The following is a 23,670-nucleotide window of genomic DNA, read 5'->3' on the forward strand; positions in this document are numbered from 1 at the left end:
AGAGGTGACATAGATGCTAATAAAGGCAGCCACAGTACAACAGAGGAGCAGTCAGATAGGGTTTCAGTGTCGGTGTTTCCCTGGTGGACTTTAACATGCCCTCACAAAGGGGTAGTAAATCACATCTTAAAAAGAAAGGACCACAAAATAGCTGCAGTAAAAATCATACTGTCATACAGTAATGACTGTTAACTTTGTTCCCAGCTTCCTCGAGAGGATTACTCAATTAGTTATTGGAGAGGGGATTCTTTGAAACTGCTGCAATCACTATTGTGACTTTGACAATGGATCAAATGTAATGCAAAGTCACAGTGACAAACCAGATCTCTCACCTGCCTCTGCAGATGCTATTGTGCTGCCTCTGGAGCACTGTCACATCTTAAGCATGTCACCTACCCAGCATTAAACAATAGACACTGCACAATCCACTAACTGGTGAACATAGTTGAGAATTTAGCAGCTGGGGATCCAGGTGTGATTCTCATGAGTTGGTGGAGACCAGAAATGGAGCTAAAGTAGAGTGAATATGGGAGGAACATTCAGCATTTGGACACAAACATGATTCCAGATGAAAACTTCTATATCTCCAGTTCTGCTGGTTGAGTGAGCAAACAAGGTCCTCATATCCAACAATATCAAAAAGATGCATAGGTCCTTGCTATTCCTCTTATTCTTGTATGATTGAGTATTACGGTCACATCTGAGATTGCAAGCCTAGTATTAAAAGAAAAAGTCATTATATTATGGGGAAAAAACATAATAGGAAGAGAATAAAGTCGAAATTTCTTTAGTGTTACAATGTGTTAAAATGAGGAATGTGTAGCATCTTGTTAACGTATATGCTCTGGTAAAAGTTTCACACATTATGTACTACTTACTCGTTTGGCTCATAAGAAAATATTGCACAGTAAACTGTGTTTATTCTCAAGAAAGAGCCGCGCAGACTTGTAGGAAATTGCCTCTTTTGTGGAAATGTTTGTAGGTGGTTGACTGCAAGGTTATTGTTGGTTATATCTGCATGTTATTAAAGAGGGTTTTCTACAGAAACAATGAAGTTGGTCATCAAGATTTCGAATTCTCGTATTATTCTCTCAAAATCTTTCAATATTTTTTATTAAAATGCCCATCCTATTATTGCATTCTGGGGTTGTTACAAAGATATTGATATACTTGATTGAAGCAGTATTAGATTGTAATACTTTACTGATTAAAAAAAAAATCTATTAATGTTAGTTTCCGTTTCAACACTGACCACTAGCAAAGAATGTTGTAATCTAAATTGAATATCACTAGACTCTTACCAATCCAAAGCCCTTTTGCAATAATGTCCATCCTTTTACTGGTTCATTTGCTAAATGTGGAGATGCTTCCTCTGTGCAAGTTTAGGTCAGAGGAATACTTCCAGCAGTGTTCACTAATTTAAAATGAAATATCAACATTTTACTTTAGACAGTTTGTTTACAGTCTACCATGGCTGAGATTGTTGGTTTAAGCTGCAGAAAACAAACAATCTTCATGATGGCAAATAGCAGGGACCAAGGTAGCAGTAGAATTATTTTCAATTGGTAACTTTTAGCAAGTGCTTTGTGAAACTCATGACAGGTTTTCCAAACCGAACTTCTCTCCTGGAGTGTTTGTGCTGTTCAGCAGAGACTTCCTGATACGGTTAGGCTTTTAAGTGCTTCCTTCCATTCGCCTATTTGCTATTCACTTCACAGTTAACTCCTACAGCTTTGAAATACTTCCCCTCTTCATCATCTCATTATTATGGGGAGAAGGATGGCTCCTTTTCTATATTCCTCTTACTTTTGTTTTGGAGTTGACTTCAGTTGGAATGGCTAATATCACATTTTGACCACAGGAGCAAGTCATGTTCAACTGTGTTCTTTACTCCCACACAGAAATGCTTTTAAGAAACTCAAACTTTTGTCATAATATTACCTTGTTAGACGCTCACTTGTTACTGCAGCCGTACAAATTTGTAAATATTTTGAAACAGTTGAGTTCGTTCATACCTCACTTCTCCATGTGTTATTTGTTATGAACGGCAGTATTCAAAGAGTTGTTTGTCTGAGTCAGGGAGCAAAGCTCTCCTCTGAGAGTTATAAAGCTACTTGTATTTTGAGCCCTACAGTATAATTTCCTGTTCACACATATTGACAGTTACATTACGGTTCAATCTTTTATTGGGGGGGCTGTGACTCCGGGGATAGAGCGGCCATCCTCTAACCAAAATGTTGGCGGTTCGATCCCAGTCTTCCCCATTCCGAGTGCCAAGTGTCCTAGGGCAAGATACTGAACCCCAAATTGCCCTTTCTCATAGAAAAAATAATGTAAAACTGTGCTGTAGAGCACTTTGAGTGGTCATCAGGACTAGACAAGTGCTATATAAATATAGACCATTTTCCATTTGATATATTTCAGCCAGTCTGTAAGGTTGTAGTATATAATCACATTGCAAATTATGAAATTTTTCTGATCCTTTCTCTCATCAACCTTTTAGACCCTGATATCTGGAGCAGTGGTGGAGCAGCTGGACTTCCTGCGTGTTAATGAGGCAGAGTAAGAGCTTCCTTCAGTTCTCATGCATGATTGGTCAGAGGTCAGAGCTCTTGTACTGGTCAAAGTTGTTAAACTGCAGCATAGCTGACACAAAGACCTGAGCTGAGATTTTTTCAGGATCAATAGAGTAATTTAGCATAAAATAAAAAAATATCCAAGGAACGATGCTCGCATCATTATATTTTTTTCAATAGTTCAAATTGGAAATATTGCAAATGGGAAAAACAGTTAACTGCATATTTGTTCTATTAAAAAATAGCACATACATAGAGTAACGTGTGTGTATGTGTTTGGGCGCGGCTTACGTGTTTGTGTGTGTGTGGGCATAGGATCTCGGAGTTTAAGAGCTTTGAGGAGCTGGAGCTGCCTAAACACTCCAAGGTGAAGCGTCAGATGAGTACGCCCAACGCCTCAGACCTGGAGCAGCAGCCAGAGATCAGTGTGGAGGAGTGGCTGCACAAGCCCACCGATGAGATCATCCAGAAGTTCCATGTGAGTTGAATGGCTTCAGGAGAAAAGGGTCCACACACACAGACACACACACACAGACATGTTGAGATTAACATTATTTTCATTTACTTCAGAACTGTAGTATTCCTTATTAATATACTACTATATTATACGAAATTGCTGTTAATGGCAATATGAGCAGTTAGAGTTACTCTCTGTTGTTAATAGTGAAGAAAAAATATGTAGAAGAAGCAAAAAACATTTGACTTGTATTTACTGATAGTGAACAATTAAAACAAATTAAACATACAATATATACTAGCTTTCTTGTTTCACGATACATAAACAACTCACAGATCCTCCTGTGAAACTTTTGCTTCATCATTTGTGTGAAAGATGAACTCTTTACACTCGCTCTTCCCTCCTGTCGACTCACTGTCACACAACGGTCTTGTCATGGCTCACCTGGCCACGTGTCTCCTGTCGCTCCCATTATATCTTCTTATTAACAAGAAAATGTTTAAGTTGTTCTTCATCATATTTTAAACGTGTTCATAATCATTTTAAAGACATTGAAAGTTAACTGTTATTTGTTGGCTCTGTGAGAAATTCTGGATAGAAGTCAGCAGAACAAATTTGAATCTACATGTGACTTTGTTAGGTTTTAAGTGATTTTTATTCTATTTTATAATGAATTAATGTTCCCATCTGCAGCATCTTTGCATGTGCACTAATGCTCTGTCATGTAAGTTTGTGTTTTACTTATTTATGCATGTTAGCAGCCATATAGAGGCCACCAAACATTACAATGCTGGAAAAAGTCTGTCTCTTTCATACATTAAGACTGTTTCCAAATGTTTATGAGGCAACACAATACAAACCAATGTATACATGTTTTAGCATTGCAAACAAAACATTGTTTTCAGCTTGGCTTTTTAGTTTGTACTATATTTGAGTTTATTTGTTTGTTTATGTCTTTATTTTTTTTATTTGTGTGTCGTATCCATGACTAAGACAAGCTTTTCGTTTTTAATTATGTTTGTCACAGGACTCCAACTGCTTGGCCAGCCAGGCTCAGCTCGCAGGGATCCTTCTGAGGAGGGAAGGACCAGACTTTCTTGCTAAAGATGGTGAGTATGCATTTCAATAACAAGAGGTCAAGTTCTCTCATTAAATGCAAAAGAAATTTAAGTCTGAAGTGTCATCGGTTAGCAGTTTTTGCCAATATTACCCTTAACATTTAATATGTTCTCTCTCAGTATAATAGCTGAGTATTACAGAGAATGCTGGGATTTGTATTAGTCTTTATAATGTTATTTAATATCTAAATACAAAAACATGTGTGCTTGCAGAGAACCTGGCAGCTGAACTGGAGAGAATCTACAGAAGAGCTGGCAGCAGAAAGCTTTGGTCTGATATTCTCACACATACAACTCTTACAATGCTTCATCGATCTATGTGACATCAAAAGGATTCCAGATCAGTCTGTGTTCATGATCTTTTCTGAACAGACGGGATTTTTTAAGTAAAATTAAGCATCCAGATACATCCACATGAACTCCAAAGATGTACGTTATTATAAGTCATTGCTCTATAGACATAGAATTGGTAGTTTGTATCAGAAAATTGAATGAGATGTTAGAATTGTGCTTCAAATTTTGTGTGTCTATTTGCTATTTCCACACTTTTTCATCCATTTAAAAAAAATCTTTTTTGATTTAATGTGGCTGAACTGTAGGCTGGCAGTGCGCCACGCTGCTGCCATTATGAAGAAGTTTGCCAGCTCTATAGCTCCTCACATCACCACTATTCTGGTGAATGGGAAACAGGTAATGTTCGGGCCAAGAATGACGCAAGACTCTGCATGTTTGCTCCCAGGTAGCTGGCTAGCTACAGCTAGGCATACCTTGAGAGCTGTGTGAGGTTTTGCCAATCCTACTTTGAGATTCCTCATAACCAGGCTGTCGACAGAAAAACTGTTGGAGGACTAATTTGATTAGACAATTGCAAAATCTGGATTTGTGACTCAAATATTTCAAAAAGTCCCTACATCTCCTCCTGTTAGCTCATAATTAAATTATAGTCAAATGCCTCATGCCAGTTCCCCAAAAGTGAAGCCAAATCATCTCAACCAACCCTGATGGCTGGCTGCTGTTTAGGTTGTGACCCAGTTTAGTGGACGGGGCAGTGAAAAAACGAAAATACGCATCCATTGTGGTAGTTCTTATCACACTGATGTTTGTTCAAGTGTTTATGTTTGGTTTAAATTACTTATTTGATGCTATAAAAACAGGGTGAAATGTCACGCCCAGCAGCTGAGGATGACTCGTGATTGTATTGATGGAACCTTGATAGCATGATAACTACTGTGCAAGCTCCAGGATACTTTGGCTATGTTTTTGTACAGGGAGGAAGTGGATATGTCTGGTCTTTCCTTAAATATATTACTTATTATTACTATTATTTATTTATATTATTTATAAGGCTGACTGTACTCATAATTATGTTGGTTACATACTGTAACATAATCCAGGCAATTTAACTTGCCAGTAGACACGCTGGTAAAAGTGGTGTACTGCAGTAGTCAGCATCCAGCTAAAATATTAAGCAGCAAAAGGCACTTCTGGTTGAACCACTGAGTTGAACATGGTAAACTGGCTTCCTCTCACACAGTTATGAGTTTGACCAAACCAGCAAGACCAAGCTCGAAGGCTCCTGGACTCAGATGTGTACAGGAACTTGCCGTTGTTTTGCTTTCTGTCTCCATTAACCATCCCAGAGACTGGACACTCATGCTCTCAGGATGGCTGTATAATCCAAGATACAGATATGTATCATAACAGGAAGTAAACATAAAGTATAAGAAGTAGTGCAACTGTATGGAAGTATATTTAATAACAGTGGGCACAAAGGACTTTGTAGAATTTTGTGGCTTCTAGTGGTAGAGTTGCATATCGAAACTAGCAAAAGCCCCTCTTTAGAGAAGAGTTTGAAACAACAAAGTGCAACATGACAGACTCCATGGACGAGGACCTGCTTCCATTGTAGATGCGAATTAAGATGTTTATTGAAGAAGTCTGCAGAGTTTTTTTAGTGTAGTAATACAGTTTTAAGAAGATGTCCAGTGCCCACCGTTGAGAGTAAAAAATCGTCCTTCTTGATTTTTTTACCACAAAGCTACCAACATTGTATTTGTAGTACATTGCTCGGCTGATTCCCCAAGGAATTATCTTCATACTTTAATAGTTGTTCCAATATGTCATGTGAGCTTTTGTCCCACTCTTCAGTCGTCAGTGTTTTCTGTGTCCATGCTCTGATTGGAATTTGTAAGGTTAATTGACATAAAAGCTTTTATTGTATGAAGTTTTACTAATTAATTAAATACAAAATAATAGAAAATTTGATTATCCCGTAGAGGGAGAAAAAAAGCCTGGAGGCTGATTTCCAACTTGCTGGGAAATGGCATCGATACTCAGTTCAATTTACTTTCTCATTTCCCTAACATGGCCGGGAAGTGAAGCTTGAAATAGGTTCCTGCACAAAGCACCGGTGGATTGACACCACATCATGACTTCTAAACATCACAGCTTTGTTGCCTTTTTATTCATTGTGCTCAAGATGTGCCGGCACATTTCGCAGGTTTAAGCACTGAATAACTGCACACACATTGACTGACACACACACACGATCACACACACACTGACTGACACACACACACACACACACACACACAAATCTGAGTTGCCAACAGCATATAGAAAGAGGAAGTTGCTTTTCTGATGATTATAATAATTTCCCTATTCGTGAAATCATGTCATTTGTCCACTGCTTCTGTGAGGATTGCTTCAACTCCATATGTGTGTGCGTCTTTATCAACCCTGGCTGTAGGCTCCTATGTGAAGATAACCTATAGATATGTGTGTACTGCTTTTTTCTCATAGGATTCCTGCACGCAAGAGGAGGAAGTGTGATGCTGCACAGACGCTTGAGAATAATGAATACCAATATTTAGTGAACATTAAAATATTTTGTGAGAAGCCAAAACTTGCATTTGGGCTTCAGATAATTAAATAAAATTAATGAATTAATATAATTCTAACTTTTTGTTTGTAATTTAGAAAATGTTTGAAGATTGACTTTGGTTTAGAGAAGGAATCAGCTCAGTGGATTTTGTTTCAATAAGCAAAGGGGAAGAAATTAGCACCAACCAATCATTTTAATAAAGCTTATAAATATTTACTAAAAATATTCATCAAATATTTGAGGAAGGCCAGTGATCTAGAATTGAAAGTCCATTTCATTCCAGTGCTATTACTATGACACACACAGTACATGCACACTGTATCATACGTGCCAGTAAAGTTGAGGGATTGGCTCCTCTGCCTTTCGTTTCAAATGAACAACAGATGTTTAAGTCGTAGCTTTTAGTTGTTCATCTGTCATGACGTGAAAAATGTTCTTGTGTCTTTTCACCCACTAGGTCTGTTGTTCGCCTTGCTGCCAGTCTCTTAACTAAGCTAGTGGACAGCCTTGCTCCCAGTATAACTAGTGTTTTAGTGCATGGCAAGCAGGTAAGTGGACACGCAGACAGCAAGGCCTTAGTAGTTCACTGTCCCTTTTGTAGAATGATATATTTGAGACAATTTGGGGGAAACAGCATGTTAGGACAACGATTTTAATGTTCACTGATTTAGAAAACGGGAATTCGGAAAGATGTGATTATCAGCTCCTCATGCTGTGATCCTATGGGAATCACTCAGCTAGCTGCATGTTCATGTTTCTCATCACGGCTCACATCCAATGTGTGTTTTTGTGTGTGTGTGTGTAACTAAGCTCTTCAATTGTAGCGAGGCTGCCAGCATGACCACCGGAGAATCATAATATGCACCGTGTCCATGTGTCTAGACACACTCCACAAGACGATTGATATATTGTGACGCAGGACTTTGTCTGATGCCAATCCCTTATCCAACTTAACACTGGATGAGTTTGGGCATCGTTTCCCGTCAAGTGTTATTCAGAGATTAGACTCCTCTCAAGAGTGTCGCTTATCTCGGCCCATTTTTACCCTTCTGAACAGTTTTAGGCGTTTCATTATCCCGGAGTAGCTCAAGGTGTGAATCTGCATATAGATTGCCTACCGGAGGGAACGCTCCTTTCAACATGATTGGAAATGCTGATTTAAAATTTGAGACGGCTGTGTTCCTCTGCTTACAATAACAGCTCGGTGGGAAGAAATAAGAGGCACCGCCCCACTGAAGTCAATCCTGACTTCAGTTTTGATTAAATCTCACGGCAGTATTGAAATCCAGCTATGTATCCCCCTCCAATTCAAAGCTAGTCATTTCCAATCCTTATTTTTTAGATACAGGCTTCCTGCTTTTTTCCTCAGCCAGAATCAGTAAGATGTAAAGATGAATGACAACAGCTAAGTCTTCAAAGTGCTGGGTTTCATCAGCTGAAGACGAGGATAAAAGTGTGTCCCCTATACTGCTGAGATGCAATTTTCATGAAATGCCTTTCAGAAGGAGAAAAATACAAAAGAGTAATCTTTGAATCTGTCATTTTTTTTCTCCTGCTCACTTTAATGTGACTGCGGGAGAGGAATCCAATTTTAGCGTGATGGAACAAAGATACTTGTGAGAATTGCACCTCAGAAGTAGAACTGTGTGCACATGCAAGTCTACGCATGTACACCTTTTACACTGCTGCTCACAACTTCCTAACCGTGTGTGGTTCTGTGTTTGCTCTTTTTCCACGTGTGCGTATGTGTGTGTGCATGTGTGCGCGAATATCTGCGATTACCAGGTGACTCTCGGGCTTTTCGGCCATGAGGAAGAGGTGATCTCCAACCCGCTGTCGCCTGGGGTGATCCAGGGCATCATCTACAGCAAGTGCTCCCCTCACGGTGGCGAGCGGGAGGCTGTTCTTCAGCAGGAGCTGGTCATCCACATCGGATGGATTATCTCCAACAACCCAGAGCTGTTCAGCGGCATGCTCAAGATCAGAGTCGGGTAAGGAGAAAGTCCGGTTCTGCCTCACAACTCGAGCACCTCGACTGATGAAAGGTGGACTCATAGAGGATGTGCTCTTTGCTGCTAATCTCCATCCCTGGAGCTCAGACCACTCAACAAAACATGAAGCAGTCTATACGTCGAGCTGTCAAATATATTGTGTCCATATCAATGAGACCCTGCATTGTGTATTGATTCTCAGTAAATGAAGCACAGTGCACCTGCACATAGAGATTCCTCACAGTTCCAGTCAGGCAAGAAGAATACAAATACAAAGTGTTGCAAGGTTTAGAGCAGTGTAGCATTTTTTTTGTATCAACTAAGAATGATTCATTTTTTTAACAAGACATTTTTTTCCAATACTGGCTGTACTCAAATATAGTCTTGAGGTACATAATCTAACTCTCATTTTAATCTTTTTTTAACATTACAGTATTCTACCAACCTCGATACTGTGATCTGAATTGATATATTACTTTTCTAGTCTTGATGGGCACTCAAAGGGTTTTATATTACAGATTTGCCATTCACCCAATCACACAAACATTCACACAGTCTATGAGCAGCACTTTCTCTATCACATATCACTCACACTGCGGGTACAGCCATCAGGGGCCCTTCGAGGTTCAGTGTCTGGCCCAAGGACACACGGAATGGAGGAGACCGGGATCAAACCGCCATCCTCTTGTTAGTGGACGACCCCTCTACACAGCCACAGCTGACCCCAACATCAAGGGGCCCATTAAGGCATTCTGAACCCATTAATAATTGCTTAAGTGGCGACTGTAGCTCAGGAAAATGGGTCGTCCACTAAACAGAGGGGCAGTGGGTCGATCCCTGCCCCTTCAGTGTGCATTATGAAGTGTCCTTGGGAAAGATACTGAACCCCAAATTGTAGTGTACGATATGATGAAAGTTGTACTATAAAATACTCACCCTACCGCTTAAAGGAAGCCACCATGGTGTCACAGGGAAGTAAAGGTTAGAGCGAGTGCGTGGATATGAAGCATGTAATCCTCATCCTGTATCTCCAGCTGGATCGTCCAGGCCATGAAACATGAGCTGAAGATCCGGGCAGGAGACATGCCTCCCCAGGACATCTACCAACTCTCCCCCAGCGACATCAAGCAGCTCCTGCTGGACGTCCTGCAGCCGCAGAACACCGGCAGGTGCTCTTTAAACACACCCTCACTCTACAGACAATATTTATTATCTATGCTTTCTCATCCTTCTCATCTCACAAACATACCTCTGAAGACTCCTCATCTGTATCTTAATGCTTTACTTGTATAATCTTTTCGGTTGCAATTGTTTTATCTCCTGTGCTGTCTTGTCTACATCCGTATCTTATTATCTGCTATTGCCACAACCCAATTTCCCCATGGGAATTATTAAACTCTTATCTTATCTCATCTGATCTAATACACATCGACTCAATACACAATTTCCTTCAGCACACTGGCTGTCAACGTTATATTACCCCTGTCTCTAAGAACCTGTTCAAAATTTTCGCCCCCGTGTCGCCCGCAGGTCATGGCTGAACAGGCGTCAGATCGATGGCTCTCTGAACAGGACCCCTTTGGGCTTTTATGACCGTGTGTGGCAGATCCTGGAGAGGACCCCCAACGGTATTCGGGTGGCTGGGACTCACCTCCCGCAGGTACCTGCCTGTGACACTGATCAGTGTGTGCTGCTGCACAAACAGCTAGCAGTTATAGAAACCTGTATAAACATCAGTACCTCATAGACTCAGATCTGTATGGCTTTATGTATTTTGTGTTGCTGGTTTAAGTTCTAGTGACAGTTTCATCCACAAAACAGTTTTTTCATTATGGATCACATGCACAATACATTTAGCCTGTGCTGATATTCATAGATTTTTTTGACGAATACAAAATCCCTAAAAGTATTTATAAATGTCTCCATTAAAATTAAAGTACATTTTGGGTGTTATTGAGGTGGGGTAATGTTTTCTGTTGAATAATTTTTTAATCGTCAGAAATATTTAAATTGGACTTAGTGACATTATTGATGATGTACTATCTTTTTTATTTATTATGGCTGAATTCCATTTTGTAAGCTCAGTTTGAAATGACTCCCCGTTTATGAATCCTTTGTCAATGTTCTTAGTTCTGATTCAGATTTTTTTGCTCTGTAGGTTTAATTGTATGTATTTGTTATTATAAGAATGTGTGTCGGTAGAGGTAAACTGATACCTGTATTCTAAATACACATATTTTCTTACTCCATTGGGGTAAAAAAATATGGGAGAAAATATGTGAGCAGAATCCTTTAAGGATAATACTTATATTTGGTTTTAGTTCCCAAAAATCCAACTGAGACTACCCTCACTGAGCACTTAGAATGCAATACCAAGGGCATGGTCACTCATATGCAAAGCGAATATCGCTGGTCAAAGTTCACAAGAAAATAATGTTTTATTTACCCCCCTACTCCCGGTGATTGGAAGCGACCGGGAGGAAGCGGTTAGCGACTGTTACATTCACATATGTCTGTTCTTGCCCTAATACTGGTTAGAGCTTCTGTTGCTCTCTAAACAGTCTCAGTTCTGTATTGGGATTTTTAATACATAACACAACAAACAATTATCTTCTGGTTCATACAATTCAACCTAGCTGCGGCTAGGGACCAGAGCACCCTCGTCATTTAGTCAGACTTGGGTCAATGGCACAGAACAATGGAATCACATTTGATTTATACTAAATAAGCCCCTCCTTTCACAGAGGTAGAATGTCCATCCAATCAGCTCTCTGCGTGTTGTCTTCAGGCTTAGATTTGGTCACCTTCAATCTGAATGAGGACCCCTTCGAAGTCTCACTACACATTTAGATGAGGCCTCTGCTGAGACTCAAACCTGTTTCTCTCAGTGAAACCCCCGTTGTCTCAGACCCCCTCGTCTGCGCCGTTAACACCTATGGTCACTCTGTTGCAGACAGTAAGATAGCCCCTGCTGTGAAAACCATTTCTTTCAGTAGCAGGCTCAGGAGTCTCCAGCCAATACACATCAGCACAGAGGATTTCACCAGTCTAACTGCAGAAAACATCTTAGGATATAACATTCTATATATATCGATTGTCAATCTTTCATCAAACTTATCTAAATACAAAATGTCCCATCACAGTTCTCTGGAATGGATTCAACAACATGTTGGAAACGTTTCTCTGAGATTCAGCTGTATGTTGAGATGACTCCATCACATACTGTCTGCAGATTTACCAGCTGCACATTCAAATGTCTTGAATCTCGTGACTTGGGAGGCCACTGAAGTTCATGTACATAATGAGCAACAAGATCAAATCAAATGGTGACTGGTTGGTAATGGAATTGGATATATTTTTTTCAAACAGACTGACATATCCTTCAATTTTGCTGAAGAAGTTAGAATAGCTTCACCTGTTTGAGGATGCAGTTTGGTCTCTTCACCACTACCAACAGCTGGAACACAAAGAATACACACACAAACTGTAGCCGGTTGTTGTGTTGCCTCACAACCAGTTGTTAATGTAGTTGTAAGTATGATTTTTGAGCACTTGTGACCTGGATCCCTTCGATCTCAGTAAAACAGGACCACGTAATGACAACAGCCATGTGATACATTTATACTGTCCACTAACTGACAGAGGACGTCCACAGTGATCATCAATCACAGCAGCTGACATGACACTTCACTCTCATGTCAACCACTTTCTGTTTTCCCGCTGGGTCTCTGCAGCAGCCCACACTGTCTGACATGACCATGTACGAGATGAACTTCTCCCTGCTGGTGGAGGACAAGCTGAAGAAGATTGTCCTGCCTGAGTACAGACAAATCATAGTGGAGGTAAACAGACCATCACAATTGCAGAGAATATATTCTAAATAAACAAATAATAACTTAAATTGAATTAGACGTGTATGGATTTTGAATCGACAAAACACTGACTTTGCTCACTTCAGTCTGTCGAGGCACAGCAGCGTCAAGCAGGATCATTAACTGACTTCATTAGGAGCAAATTTCCACTGGCTGTCTTTTTCTTTAAAGTTAATTTAAAGCTTCCTTGTGATCACAAAGCCTGGTGAAGACCTTAAGAAAAAGAATGCACTCGACTCAATTGCTGTTTTTTTAATTCCTCACTGTTTTGTCCCGTCTCTGCTGGTTGAGTAGTTGCTGATGGTGGTGTCCATCTTGCTGGAAAGAAACCCGGAGCTGGAGTTTAGCGACCAGGTGGATCTGGACGTTCTGGTGAAGGAAGCCTTCAGTGATTTCCAGAGGGATCACAGCAGCTTAGAGGGCAAAGAGAAACAGGTAGAGGTCATCCTCCTGGTGGATTTTAATATTTTCTCCTTTAACCACAAAATGATCTCATCACCTTTTTAGAGTCAATATGCTTCCAAACTGAAATGAGCTACTGTTCCAGCCTCACACTGTTAATTCAACTGAGGGGTTAGTTTAATTAAATGGTGTTTAAATGGCCAGGACAGACATTTTCCAAGTCACCAAGGCCTTATTAGATTTGTGAGATTTAATCCTTCCCTGATGTTTTCATGTCACTCCACCGGCGACAGACATGGCTGAAGGTATTATGTTTGTCCAGCAGTGAATTCATTAAATAAAAAGCTCAGGAACAACTTGAGGGAATTAAGTAGGATTTCTGCACAGTCGTTCATTTGGACTCAAAGATGAACTGATTCATTTTTGTCACAGCCTCACAAAACATGTTTTGGCCATTCCCACAAATATCTGATTGGGCAAAAGGTAAACTTCAGTGTGACATCATGATCAAACTTTTTTGGCAATTTATGACCACATTTCATTACATATGGTCAGATACTGAAGTAGTGGGGACCCACATTCTGTGTTTGTAAAGCTCCTCTGTGCTGCCAGGCTGCAGGCTTGTGTGGAAACCTGATTTATAACTCATGGCTTCTTTGTAGCAACATCCATATTTGACAAAGTATGTGAAAACCTAAGGAATTTGACCGTTTTTTGTTTCACTCTGTAAATTAACATAATTATACAGTGGTCAAAGTGAAACAAGAACTGTAGAGTTCCACATAGTCGAGACAATCAGTTTTTATAGGTCCCTAACGTCCTCAGAATATACAGTAAATGAGTGTGGGCAGACGGAGATTTAAGCTGCAACTTGACTGGTTGATGCAAGTGCACAACCCAGAGGCAGTTATTTTCTTTTCTTATAGCATCTAATACCAAAACAGCATTAGATTTTTAGCCTTTGCTTCATAATGAGCACTTTTTATAATTCTTGCAGGAATGTGATCTCTCTCCCTCTTTGCCTCTGTTGCCTTTGTCCCAGGATGGTATGGAGGCCTTCTACAACACAGCTCCTGTGGGAAAAAGAAGCACCTCCAGCTATCTGACCAAGGCGGTTATGATCCAGTTACTGCAGGGGGATGTCAAGCCCTGCAAGGATGACCCCTGTTCTGTTAGTTAGATTTACAATGTTAGACCCTCTTGTCCCGCCCCTATTCAGTATAGTCATCAAATGGTCTAGTAAGGACGACTGAGGATCCATCCCACATATTCAGAAGAGAACCTCTCTCCTACCCACTCCTTCTAAGCTGCACATGTTCTGCTTCAAAAGCAACTGAAGCGCTAAGCCGAGGTTTCAACTGGAGTAGATGAGCGTGTCCGTAGATTGTGGCAGGTATTATTATATATTACATCTAGAGGTCAAGCTTAAACAATTTTTTTTGTCAGTTAGTGTCTTATTTCTTTTATTTCTACACATATTTGTTTTGTCAGAGTTCCGCATTCCGACCGCATTGCATATCAAATTAAGATTTATACTGATTAAATGCCACCTCTTACCCTAGGTCACAGATTGGCAACTTTTGCTCTAAGGGTTTCAGCACTTTGCCCAAATGGCTAATATACTGCACATCCACCAGTTTTGTATGAATATACTGAAGCTGCTTTCAGACACTGAACTCCTGCTCTGCACGTTTTCCTGAGATTTTCCTGCCAATCCCCCAGTAAACTGTTTGGTAAATGTCCGAGTGAGTCCATGTCAGAATACAACAGGAAATTCACAAGCAAGGGAAACTTTCCCTTTTTCAGTTTCTAGGTTCTATAACCAAATGCAAATGTTTCATGTTTCAAAAGAGAAACTATACATGTAGAAGAGGCTCATACAGATGGTAATTTGGAGAGATAACTATATTTGAGGGCCTTTGACGATTGGGCCGGTGGGCTGTTGATGTGCTGTAAAGAAAAATACAGGATTTCCGCAGCAGAATTTATACATAATATCCGGCCTCCATCAAGCTCCATACAGACGAATGTACTGCCTGAATGTTCCGGACATTTTCCCGTTGTTGTCAAAACATCCGACCCAAACAAACTCCTGCTGTGTTCCTCATGTTTAAAAAGTTTTTCAAACATCCTAACCCAATTTTCCAGACGTGACCCGGAGTTCATGTCTTCAAATGGCTGTACCGAGTTCAGTCTCCCAGCTGGGATGTGCTTTTTCAGAGTGCCATTTAGCTATCTACTTTCAGCTTACTCTTTCTCCAATGCTAAATATTTTCTTATAAAATAACTCAAAAATGAATAACAATGAAGGGGAGGAAGAATATTACATTTCGTCCAAATGTATAAAGGGATATGAGGCTGAATTGACTTAAGCTGTCACAGTACATTTATCTGACTGGTATCAATCTTCTCTTCGAATGTTCTGTTAGAAAGTGAAGCAGCATCTTTCACAGAATGTGGAGCTGTTTCTTAAAACGTTTGGTGTTGCTTAGCAATCAGTTTAAAATGTTGTGCCCCGGCTATCAGGTGTACTATGAACTGTGCTACATGAACCAGGCTCAGTTGTAACCATTCACCAGCAATAACACTGCAATTCAATATGCATACTGTTTCATGAGAGATGCGTTCCCAAATTGGCTCCCTCTTGAAACTTATGTGAAACAGAAAGTGGTGAATTTTGTCATAATGTTACATTTATTATGATTCCTTAAAAATGAAAATATGGATCTTGATCAAAGTGATCAGAATCCGTGTCTAAGATTTAGGTGATGGGATCTATTGGCAGAAATTGAATATAAAGTAATTCTAGTGATATTTTCACAATTGTGTTTCATCTAATTTGTACTACTTGTTGTTTTCTTTACCCTTGTATGGGCCCTATAATATTCAAATACTTTATGTTAACACACAATTTGTTTTGTGTGTGTTGACATCTGAAGGCTCCCACAGGTTTTCCTTCATGTTTGCAGCGGGAGGGTGAGGTGAGGGGTATTCAGCTGCAACATGCAACTTCACCACTAGATGTTACTAAATTCTACACACTGAACCTTGTAAACCTCAGTCACAGTATCAGCAGGTCTTTGGAATTAGATAATTTCAGAACCACTGCAGAGAATATCAAATTTCGAGTTTAACAATATATATTAAATATGAAAATACAGACATGTCAGCGTTAGGTGTGTGTTGTACTATGTTGAGATTCTCTTAGAGGAACTCTGTGTGCTCTTACCTCTGTGCATGCACAGTCTCCTGCATGACAATAGGCACTGCATTAACCAGTGTGATGGTTTCTGTGAATGTTAGAGGCTACAAAATAGAGTTTCTGAGAGGCCCATTTCTGCACAATGGGGCTCTGCATGACAATGACTACTGCTCATCTGAAGTGGCGGGAAAAATCCTGGTTTGTTGAATGTGGGCAACTGAAACTAATACTGTCAACCTTATGTAGAAATGATGAAAGGTTCTCTATTTTTAAAGCGTGCCTTTCTGAATATCATCACTGTGATGAACCTGCCTAACCTTGTTACTGTGTGTGTGTGTGCTGTTTACCCTTTTCATTTAAAAGAAGTATTTTTGAAAATACCAGAATAAAGTCATTATGAAAACGTTACACATGTGACACTTTACTATCAGCTGTAGAAGCTGCATTTATAATTGCTATATAAGTGCAGCTTGCAACCAGAACATCCCCTTTTATTCTACAGTTATGTGATTAACAAGTATGGACGTGTAATTACTCCACATGAAGCGAAAAAGCTCTTGTTCCTTGGCAGAGACTGTAGTGTAAATGGAGCGTGACTTCCACAACCCTGGGGGGCGTGTTTGGCATTTGTATCAGATCCTTCCAGTTACACCCACTTACGTTGTCTGAACCCCGTATCAATCAGCATCTCGCCCCTGAAGTGCGTTTGCTGCATGCAACTCTGACTGACTGTCAGAGAGAGGTGGGAGGGAGCCAGTGGAGAAGATAAACAAGCTTTGCCTCATAGATGTATTCTAATCAACTTGCACGCTGGTGAAATAAATCTCTTCTTCACTAAGACAAATCCAAAAGAATAATTTTCTCTGAATAATAGGTAAGGGGTTTTAAATAGATTTTAAGTTGTATTTGTATTTCTTTTGTTGACGTTTGTATCTTCTTGAGTTTGCATGTTATTTTAGACTCTGGACATTTTCTGTCTAACAATAAGGATCTCCAAAGGCGACCTAATTTTGCAAATGAAGGTCAGGTAATATTCACAGAGAATACTGTTATACTATGTTATTAGGTTTTTATGTCTGAATCATACGCTGTATATAAACACACGTCTCCACGTCCACCCACTATCCAGAAATGAAACCTTTTTTCATTAAGAATATAGAACAAGATGCTAAATATCCCACGTAAGTTTGAAGGTCTTCTGCAAAATGTAGGTTATCAGTAGATGTAAGCAGGTGTTAGTGGCCACCAGGGACATAACTTCCCTTAGCACTTTAGCATTATCAAGTGTTTTGGCTTCGTAATCAACAATACAGGCCGAACCTGAGGGCACACTGAGGCTAAAGGTAAATCTGATTGGCTACTGGCTTATATGGCAGCACTATGAAAGCCATGTGGTCGCTCAGCAGATCAGACATCATTACCTCTATTCCTTTTTAAACTAAACCCTACTCCAGATGCAGCTATTTTGCACTTTTGGAGGGAATAGAAGGGAAACAAGGACCCGTTGACAAGTGCTTGACCCATCATGAGTCAGACCCAGCTGCCTGTTTTTACATCAACTGATAATTACAGGAAAAGTCACTGGAAGAATTCAATATTTCAACATACATCAGGGTGAGAAGGCCTAAATTACTTAAACCTGAAAATGACTTTTTGTTTTATCCATCTCACCTCCATAATCGAGGAAGAGGCAGTATGCATGACCTATACTGCAGCCAGCCACTAGGTGGCAATGGAGATGTTTTTGCTACACTTTTTAGGAGCCCTCACTTTGTCCAAATGTATATGCCGCCAATGGTCTGAGTAAATAACACCCACTGAGAACAGGCAGATTGAGAAAATGTGTAAGAATTTATACTTGGAAATGTTTATTTTGTCCAGTACTATTTGAAGTTAAGCCACAAAGAAGCATACTGTCATGATTTAACCTTGACGTCACATTTACCAGTTAAGATGCCCATCCTGACATTTTAAGAGTTTATGCTTTATTGGTCCACTAGGACGCAGCAGAGATCAAGAAATTTAATTGATATGCGCTCAGGTTTCTAAGATGTTTCATTTTCATATAATGAATAGTGAAGATCATAAACAAACAATATATCTACTAACAATTTACTGTTTCTGTTTAAAGATATTTGTTGCAATTTAGAAATTTGACTTGGATACATTTATACAAAGGTGACAATAGTGTGCACAGACCAATGCATCCTCATGGAAATAATTAACAATAACAACAATTTCTCTGTGCTGCTCATGACCATCACACAGTACCTGCAGAAAACAGGTCACGCTGCTCTGAGGTTTTCTGACCAGAGCACTCAGGAGGTGGGTGACCAGAATGGGGAGACAAACAAATGTAGGAGCTGTCCAGAGGCCCTGCTGTTTGTCTGATTGGAGAGGAACAAGAAGGGACATAAGTGACCAACAGGAAGCAGCACTAATGTCACAGGCCTTATGGTATTTCATAACGTGACTGTGGGAAATAAAGCTAGAAATAGATTCACGACACTGATTAAAGACAGAGATAAAACTAAACTGGATACACATGTACAGAAGTAGGAGGATGGAGAGATAATTGGCTGATGATTACTCCTTGAGACTGATGCAAGGTCTGTCAGCTAAATAAGAGGTAACACTGAGTAATAATGGTGATATTTATATCAACCGCAAATGTGTGAAAGCACATCTCATGTATTCCTATCTGTCAACTCTGGTTTCTCTCTTTTTCCTGCCACTAAGGACAATTAACTTGTGTGCACAAGATAAAAATTATCTTGTGTACACATACAAAAAATATCCCCTTTCAGGACTTTAGTGGCTCCTTAGAGATATATGTTTGGAAGCATAACCAGAGATGACACACGCATAAAGTATGCTGATTGTTGAACACTATACAGATGTGTCCCATGGAAGCAAGCACAGCTGCCACAGGGGGGAAAAGGCTGTATCTCTATCACACCTCCTGCTATAATACAGCAGGACATCCTCCCTGGGTGTTATCTGTGTTTGAGATGTAGGTGACTGCCAGACTGTAGATTAAACACCATAATAATGTATTTAGTCTGCAGGTGGCCAACCACAGGGGAATTTATACGGCCCATCCACAAGTGATTGTCATCCATACATCATGTAAACATCAGTCAAAAGAAAAATAATTGGTAGATTGTGATCGCTGACCTTTCTGAAAAATCCTTTGTGTCTTCTAGGTTGCATTTTAGCCTCGTCTGTAATAGCCATGAAATACTATGAATTTACCTTTCAAGTACCCTGAGGATGAATCCTCCTTGACTGCGAGTCTCAGCAACTGTTGGATCAGTCCCTATTCAGGATTCTGCTGACTTTGTTGACACCTTAACTCTTCATCCAACCCCATCATCAAGTCCAAATGAATTTTTTATTTTAATACTTGAAAAACCTCCTCAATAACTGTATTTTACTTTACTGTATTTTTCCTGAATATTAACAAGCTAAACTAGATGGTAAATATTACACCCTCAACATTATGTAACTTTTGCTGATCAATAGTGCCCTCTGCAGGTAAATGTTGCAATTCATTCTGTTTGGCTCCTTGTCTCAGAGTTTAAAGCATGGTGCACTCTACAGGATTTTAAACTCTTGCGAAAAAACAGTAGAAAAAAAATACTTCGGATGAAATCATGGCTGAGAAGGCTTTTACATTTTGCATCACGAGCTGAAGGTAGGTCGGAAATTTATTTTTGGTTATAGTTGTTGCTATACAAGTAGGCATCATCTGGTTGGTGGCCCTTCTCCTGTCAGCCCGTTCTCATTGGCTATTGCTGATTTTTGTAAATTATCGTAAATATCCAACATGTTTGATGTCAAGATCGGGGAGGCTCTGACTCAATCAGTAGCATTAAGATTATTTTGTAAACCCCTCACACTTCAGGATTATTTGGGCAGATAATCTGCACCGACTGACCCCCAGGCGGGAACGTCCCTGCAATTGTAGGAAGGGGAAATAAAGTGGTGCATCAGCCTCGACTGGTTTTCAAACAAAGCCTCTCGTTGTGTTTGGCGATGCTCTGACTTTGTAATCCCACTCACTTAACCGAAACACAACTGCATGGTTGATATTACCCATGATACCCGGCTTCCTGATAGAGAAATACACCAAACTTTGTTTATAGTTCTTCATGTTTTGGCCTTCTTGCTGTTGTACTAACAGAAAAAGTGACAAATAAATAGATTGGTGTATCAGTTCTCACCTCGGCTATCCTTGCTGGGATGAGAGGGTTATAAAGGTACAGAAATAATTGGACATAAACCCGCCACCCAAGTTTTAACAGCAGAGAGTTTTAGGGGAGTGGGGTCCCAAGCTATTCAACCATCAGCCAGGCAGTTGTGATGAAGCGTGCTGGCCTCTTTAGTGAGCTCATCATCATCCTGCTGTCATGAGAATAACACAGGGCCTTGACCTTTGACCCTGATTCATTTTATTGCAGTATGTTTAAATGACTCCTAATTGATTGATAACACAATCGCAGTCATCACCGCAGCTTATTGACATTGTATTAGTGTGTGTTATCTAGAGAGCAGATTGTCCTCTGAGGGACAGCAGGACAGCAGTGTATTGTGGGTCCCCTGAAACAGTCGGCCGGTGCGGCAGTGACCCAATCATTTAGTTGTAGTCATCAAGAGAGCCAAGGTGACACAGATCTATCAACATCTCCGGCATCAAGCCCAGACGCACACACACAAACAAACACAAACACAGAGCTTGGTAAGACACCTCTTCTCTGTCTTTTAAGTGGTTCACTTTGTGCAGCTACATGTCTGAGATTCAAGACATCAGTCCATTAAATGAGCTGAAAATATTGCAGCGTAGAGCTGATTGTTTTTACTCAGCCCTGTAATTTTAATCAATGCTCAGACATTCAGAGAAAAGATGTTATGGCAACATAATGGGATAAATAGTGAGGTGTGTAATGTGATATTTAAACCAGCATTACATAGGAGATGCACAGATGTACAGTAAAGTGTTATATGCGCAGTAGTTGCCCAACAAGTATTGTATGGATGTTGTTGCATAGATCATACCATCAAAAAAATTGGAGCCAATTTGTGTGCTGTGATCGGCCCTGTGATCGGCCGTGTAATGTTTTCCATTTGATATTAGTGGGCCGCGAGGGCCGAATACAATATTATCTTGAGACGCCCAGTTGACAGTTGAGCTAATGCTAGACTGTAGTGTGTTGGTTGATGGAAAAAGTTTGTGATGGAAATTCATCTTGAGATTTGAAATAATGAAATTCTCAGACTGGAGTTGCTTTTGAGTCTTTATAATACACCGCGTTCCACATTATTATGCAAATTACACTTTGCTGAGATTTTCCTAAATAGTAATGCACAGCCAGTCAGTATAATTTTCAAGTCATCAACTGTTAGAGTATAATTCAAATTTTATTGAACAAACCTCCCAATGATAACAGTATTTTTTTCAAAAATAAAAAACTCAAAATGCAGTGTTCCAAATTATTATGCAGAGTTTCTGAGTTTCAAAGTTTCAAGATATTTTATAGGTTGTAAAGAACTAAAAATTGTCATTTGTTGAATGTGCAGCATTAAGAGGTCATATTTACTGAAATCAAAAAAAGTTTTAATCAAAATCATCTTAACAGGTCAAGTTACATGTTAACATAGGACCCCTTCTCTGATATCACCTTCACAATTCTTGCATCCATTGAACTTGTGAGTTCTTTGATAGTTTCTGCTTTAATGTCTTTGCAGGATGCCATAATAGCCTCCCAGAGCACCTGCTCGGATGTGAACTGCCTTCCACCCACATAGATATTTTGCTTGATGATGCTCCAAAAGTTCTCAATAGGGTTAAGGTCAGGGGAAGATGGGGGCCACACCATGAGTTTCTCTCCTTTTAATCCCATAGCAGCCAATGCCCCAGAGGTATTCTTTGCAGCATGAGATGGTGCATTGTCATGCATGAATATGATTTTGCTTCGGAAGGCACGGATCTTCTTTTTGTACCACGGAAGAAAGTGGTCAGTCAGAAACTCTACGTACTTTGGGTTAGGGTTAGGTCATTTTCACACCGTCAGGGACCCTGAGGGGGCCTACCAGCTCTCTCCCCATGATTCCGGCTCAAAACTACTCCGCCACCTCCTCGTTGACGTCTCAGCCTTGTTGGGACATGGTGGCCATTCACCAACCATCTTCTACTCCATCCATCAGGACCATCAAGGGTTGCACGGCACTCATCCGTAAACAAAACAGTTTGGAAGTTAGTCTTCATGTAGTCCTTAGCCCACTGCAACCTTTTTTGCTTGTGAACTTGGTTTAGGGGTGGCGAATAACAGGTTTAAGGACACTTGCAAACCTCTTGAGCATCCTACATCTTGAAGTTCGCGAGATTCCAGAGGCACCAGCGGCTTCAAACACCTGTTTGCTGCTATTCAATGGCATTTTAGTGGCTCCTCTCTTAACCCTACGCATTTGTTTGGCAGAAATCTTCCTTATTTTGCCTTTGTCTGAACGAACCCGCTTGTGCTGTGAATCAGTGACAAATTTCTTCACCGTCCGATGATCACGCGCAATTCTTTTGGAAACCACCAATGTTGTGATACCTTGAACAAGGTATTGCACTATTTGCTGCTTTTCAGCAGCAGAGAGATCCTTTTTCTTCCCCATTTTGCCTGAAACATGTAGCTTGCTTAATAATGTGGAACATCCTTCTTAAGTAGTTTTCCTTTGATTGGGCTCACCTGGAAAACTAATTATCACAGGTGTCTGAGATTGATTTCATTCATCCAAATAGCCCTGAGACACAATACCATCCATGAGTTTAATTCAAAACTAAAAAATGAATGTTTATGACCCTTAAATCCAATTTGCATAATAATGTGGAACGCGGTGTAGTTAGCTCTGCAGAGTTTATACAATAAGCACGGGTGCTCAAAATGGAACTGGCCGCAAGTTCATAAAAACTCATATGAAAAAAGACATGCAATCATCATCTGTGTCTATCTGCTGTATCCGTCCGCTGTAGCAAACTCCCTGTTTGTCAAGGTCACAGCAGTGAGACACCTAGTCAGGGGACTTCCACTGCCTTAGACACTGGTCAGTGGAATGTTCCTCCACAGTTTCTAAAGCGAAAAAAACAGGAAGGTAACGCTACTAATCCACAGAAAATGTC

The 23,670-nt window shown here is 40.1% G+C and overlaps 1 protein-coding gene across 3 annotated transcripts in view; it reads left to right on the forward strand.

The window, feature by feature from the left end:
* phkb (phosphorylase kinase, beta) overlaps positions 1-16,910 on the forward strand; it is a 109,723-nt gene extending 92,813 nt beyond the window's left edge. For 2 of the 3 annotated variants that reach the window (XM_053433465.1, XM_053433382.1), the window contains 11 exons: positions 2,504-2,562; positions 2,892-3,054; positions 4,061-4,142; positions 4,365-4,422; positions 7,493-7,583; positions 8,821-9,026; positions 10,061-10,195; positions 10,557-10,686; positions 12,761-12,868; positions 13,193-13,333; positions 14,298-16,910. In XM_053433465.1, coding sequence (XP_053289440.1) covers positions 2,504-2,562; positions 2,892-3,054; positions 4,061-4,142; positions 4,365-4,422; positions 7,493-7,583; positions 8,821-9,026; positions 10,061-10,195; positions 10,557-10,686; positions 12,761-12,868; positions 13,193-13,333; positions 14,298-14,480 — 1,356 coding nt within the window. In that variant the 3' untranslated portion in view covers positions 14,481-16,910. The remainder of the gene's footprint in view (positions 1-2,503; positions 2,563-2,891; positions 3,055-4,060; positions 4,143-4,364; positions 4,423-7,492; positions 7,584-8,820; positions 9,027-10,060; positions 10,196-10,556; positions 10,687-12,760; positions 12,869-13,192; positions 13,334-14,297) is intronic. The other variant, XM_053433542.1, reaches the window with a different exon arrangement.
* The last annotated feature ends 6,760 nt before the right edge of the window (positions 16,911-23,670 follow it).

Source organism: Pleuronectes platessa, chromosome 1 (assembly GCF_947347685.1).
Source record: "Pleuronectes platessa chromosome 1, fPlePla1.1, whole genome shotgun sequence".
NCBI classification, from domain to species: Eukaryota; Metazoa; Chordata; class Actinopteri; order Pleuronectiformes; family Pleuronectidae; genus Pleuronectes; species Pleuronectes platessa.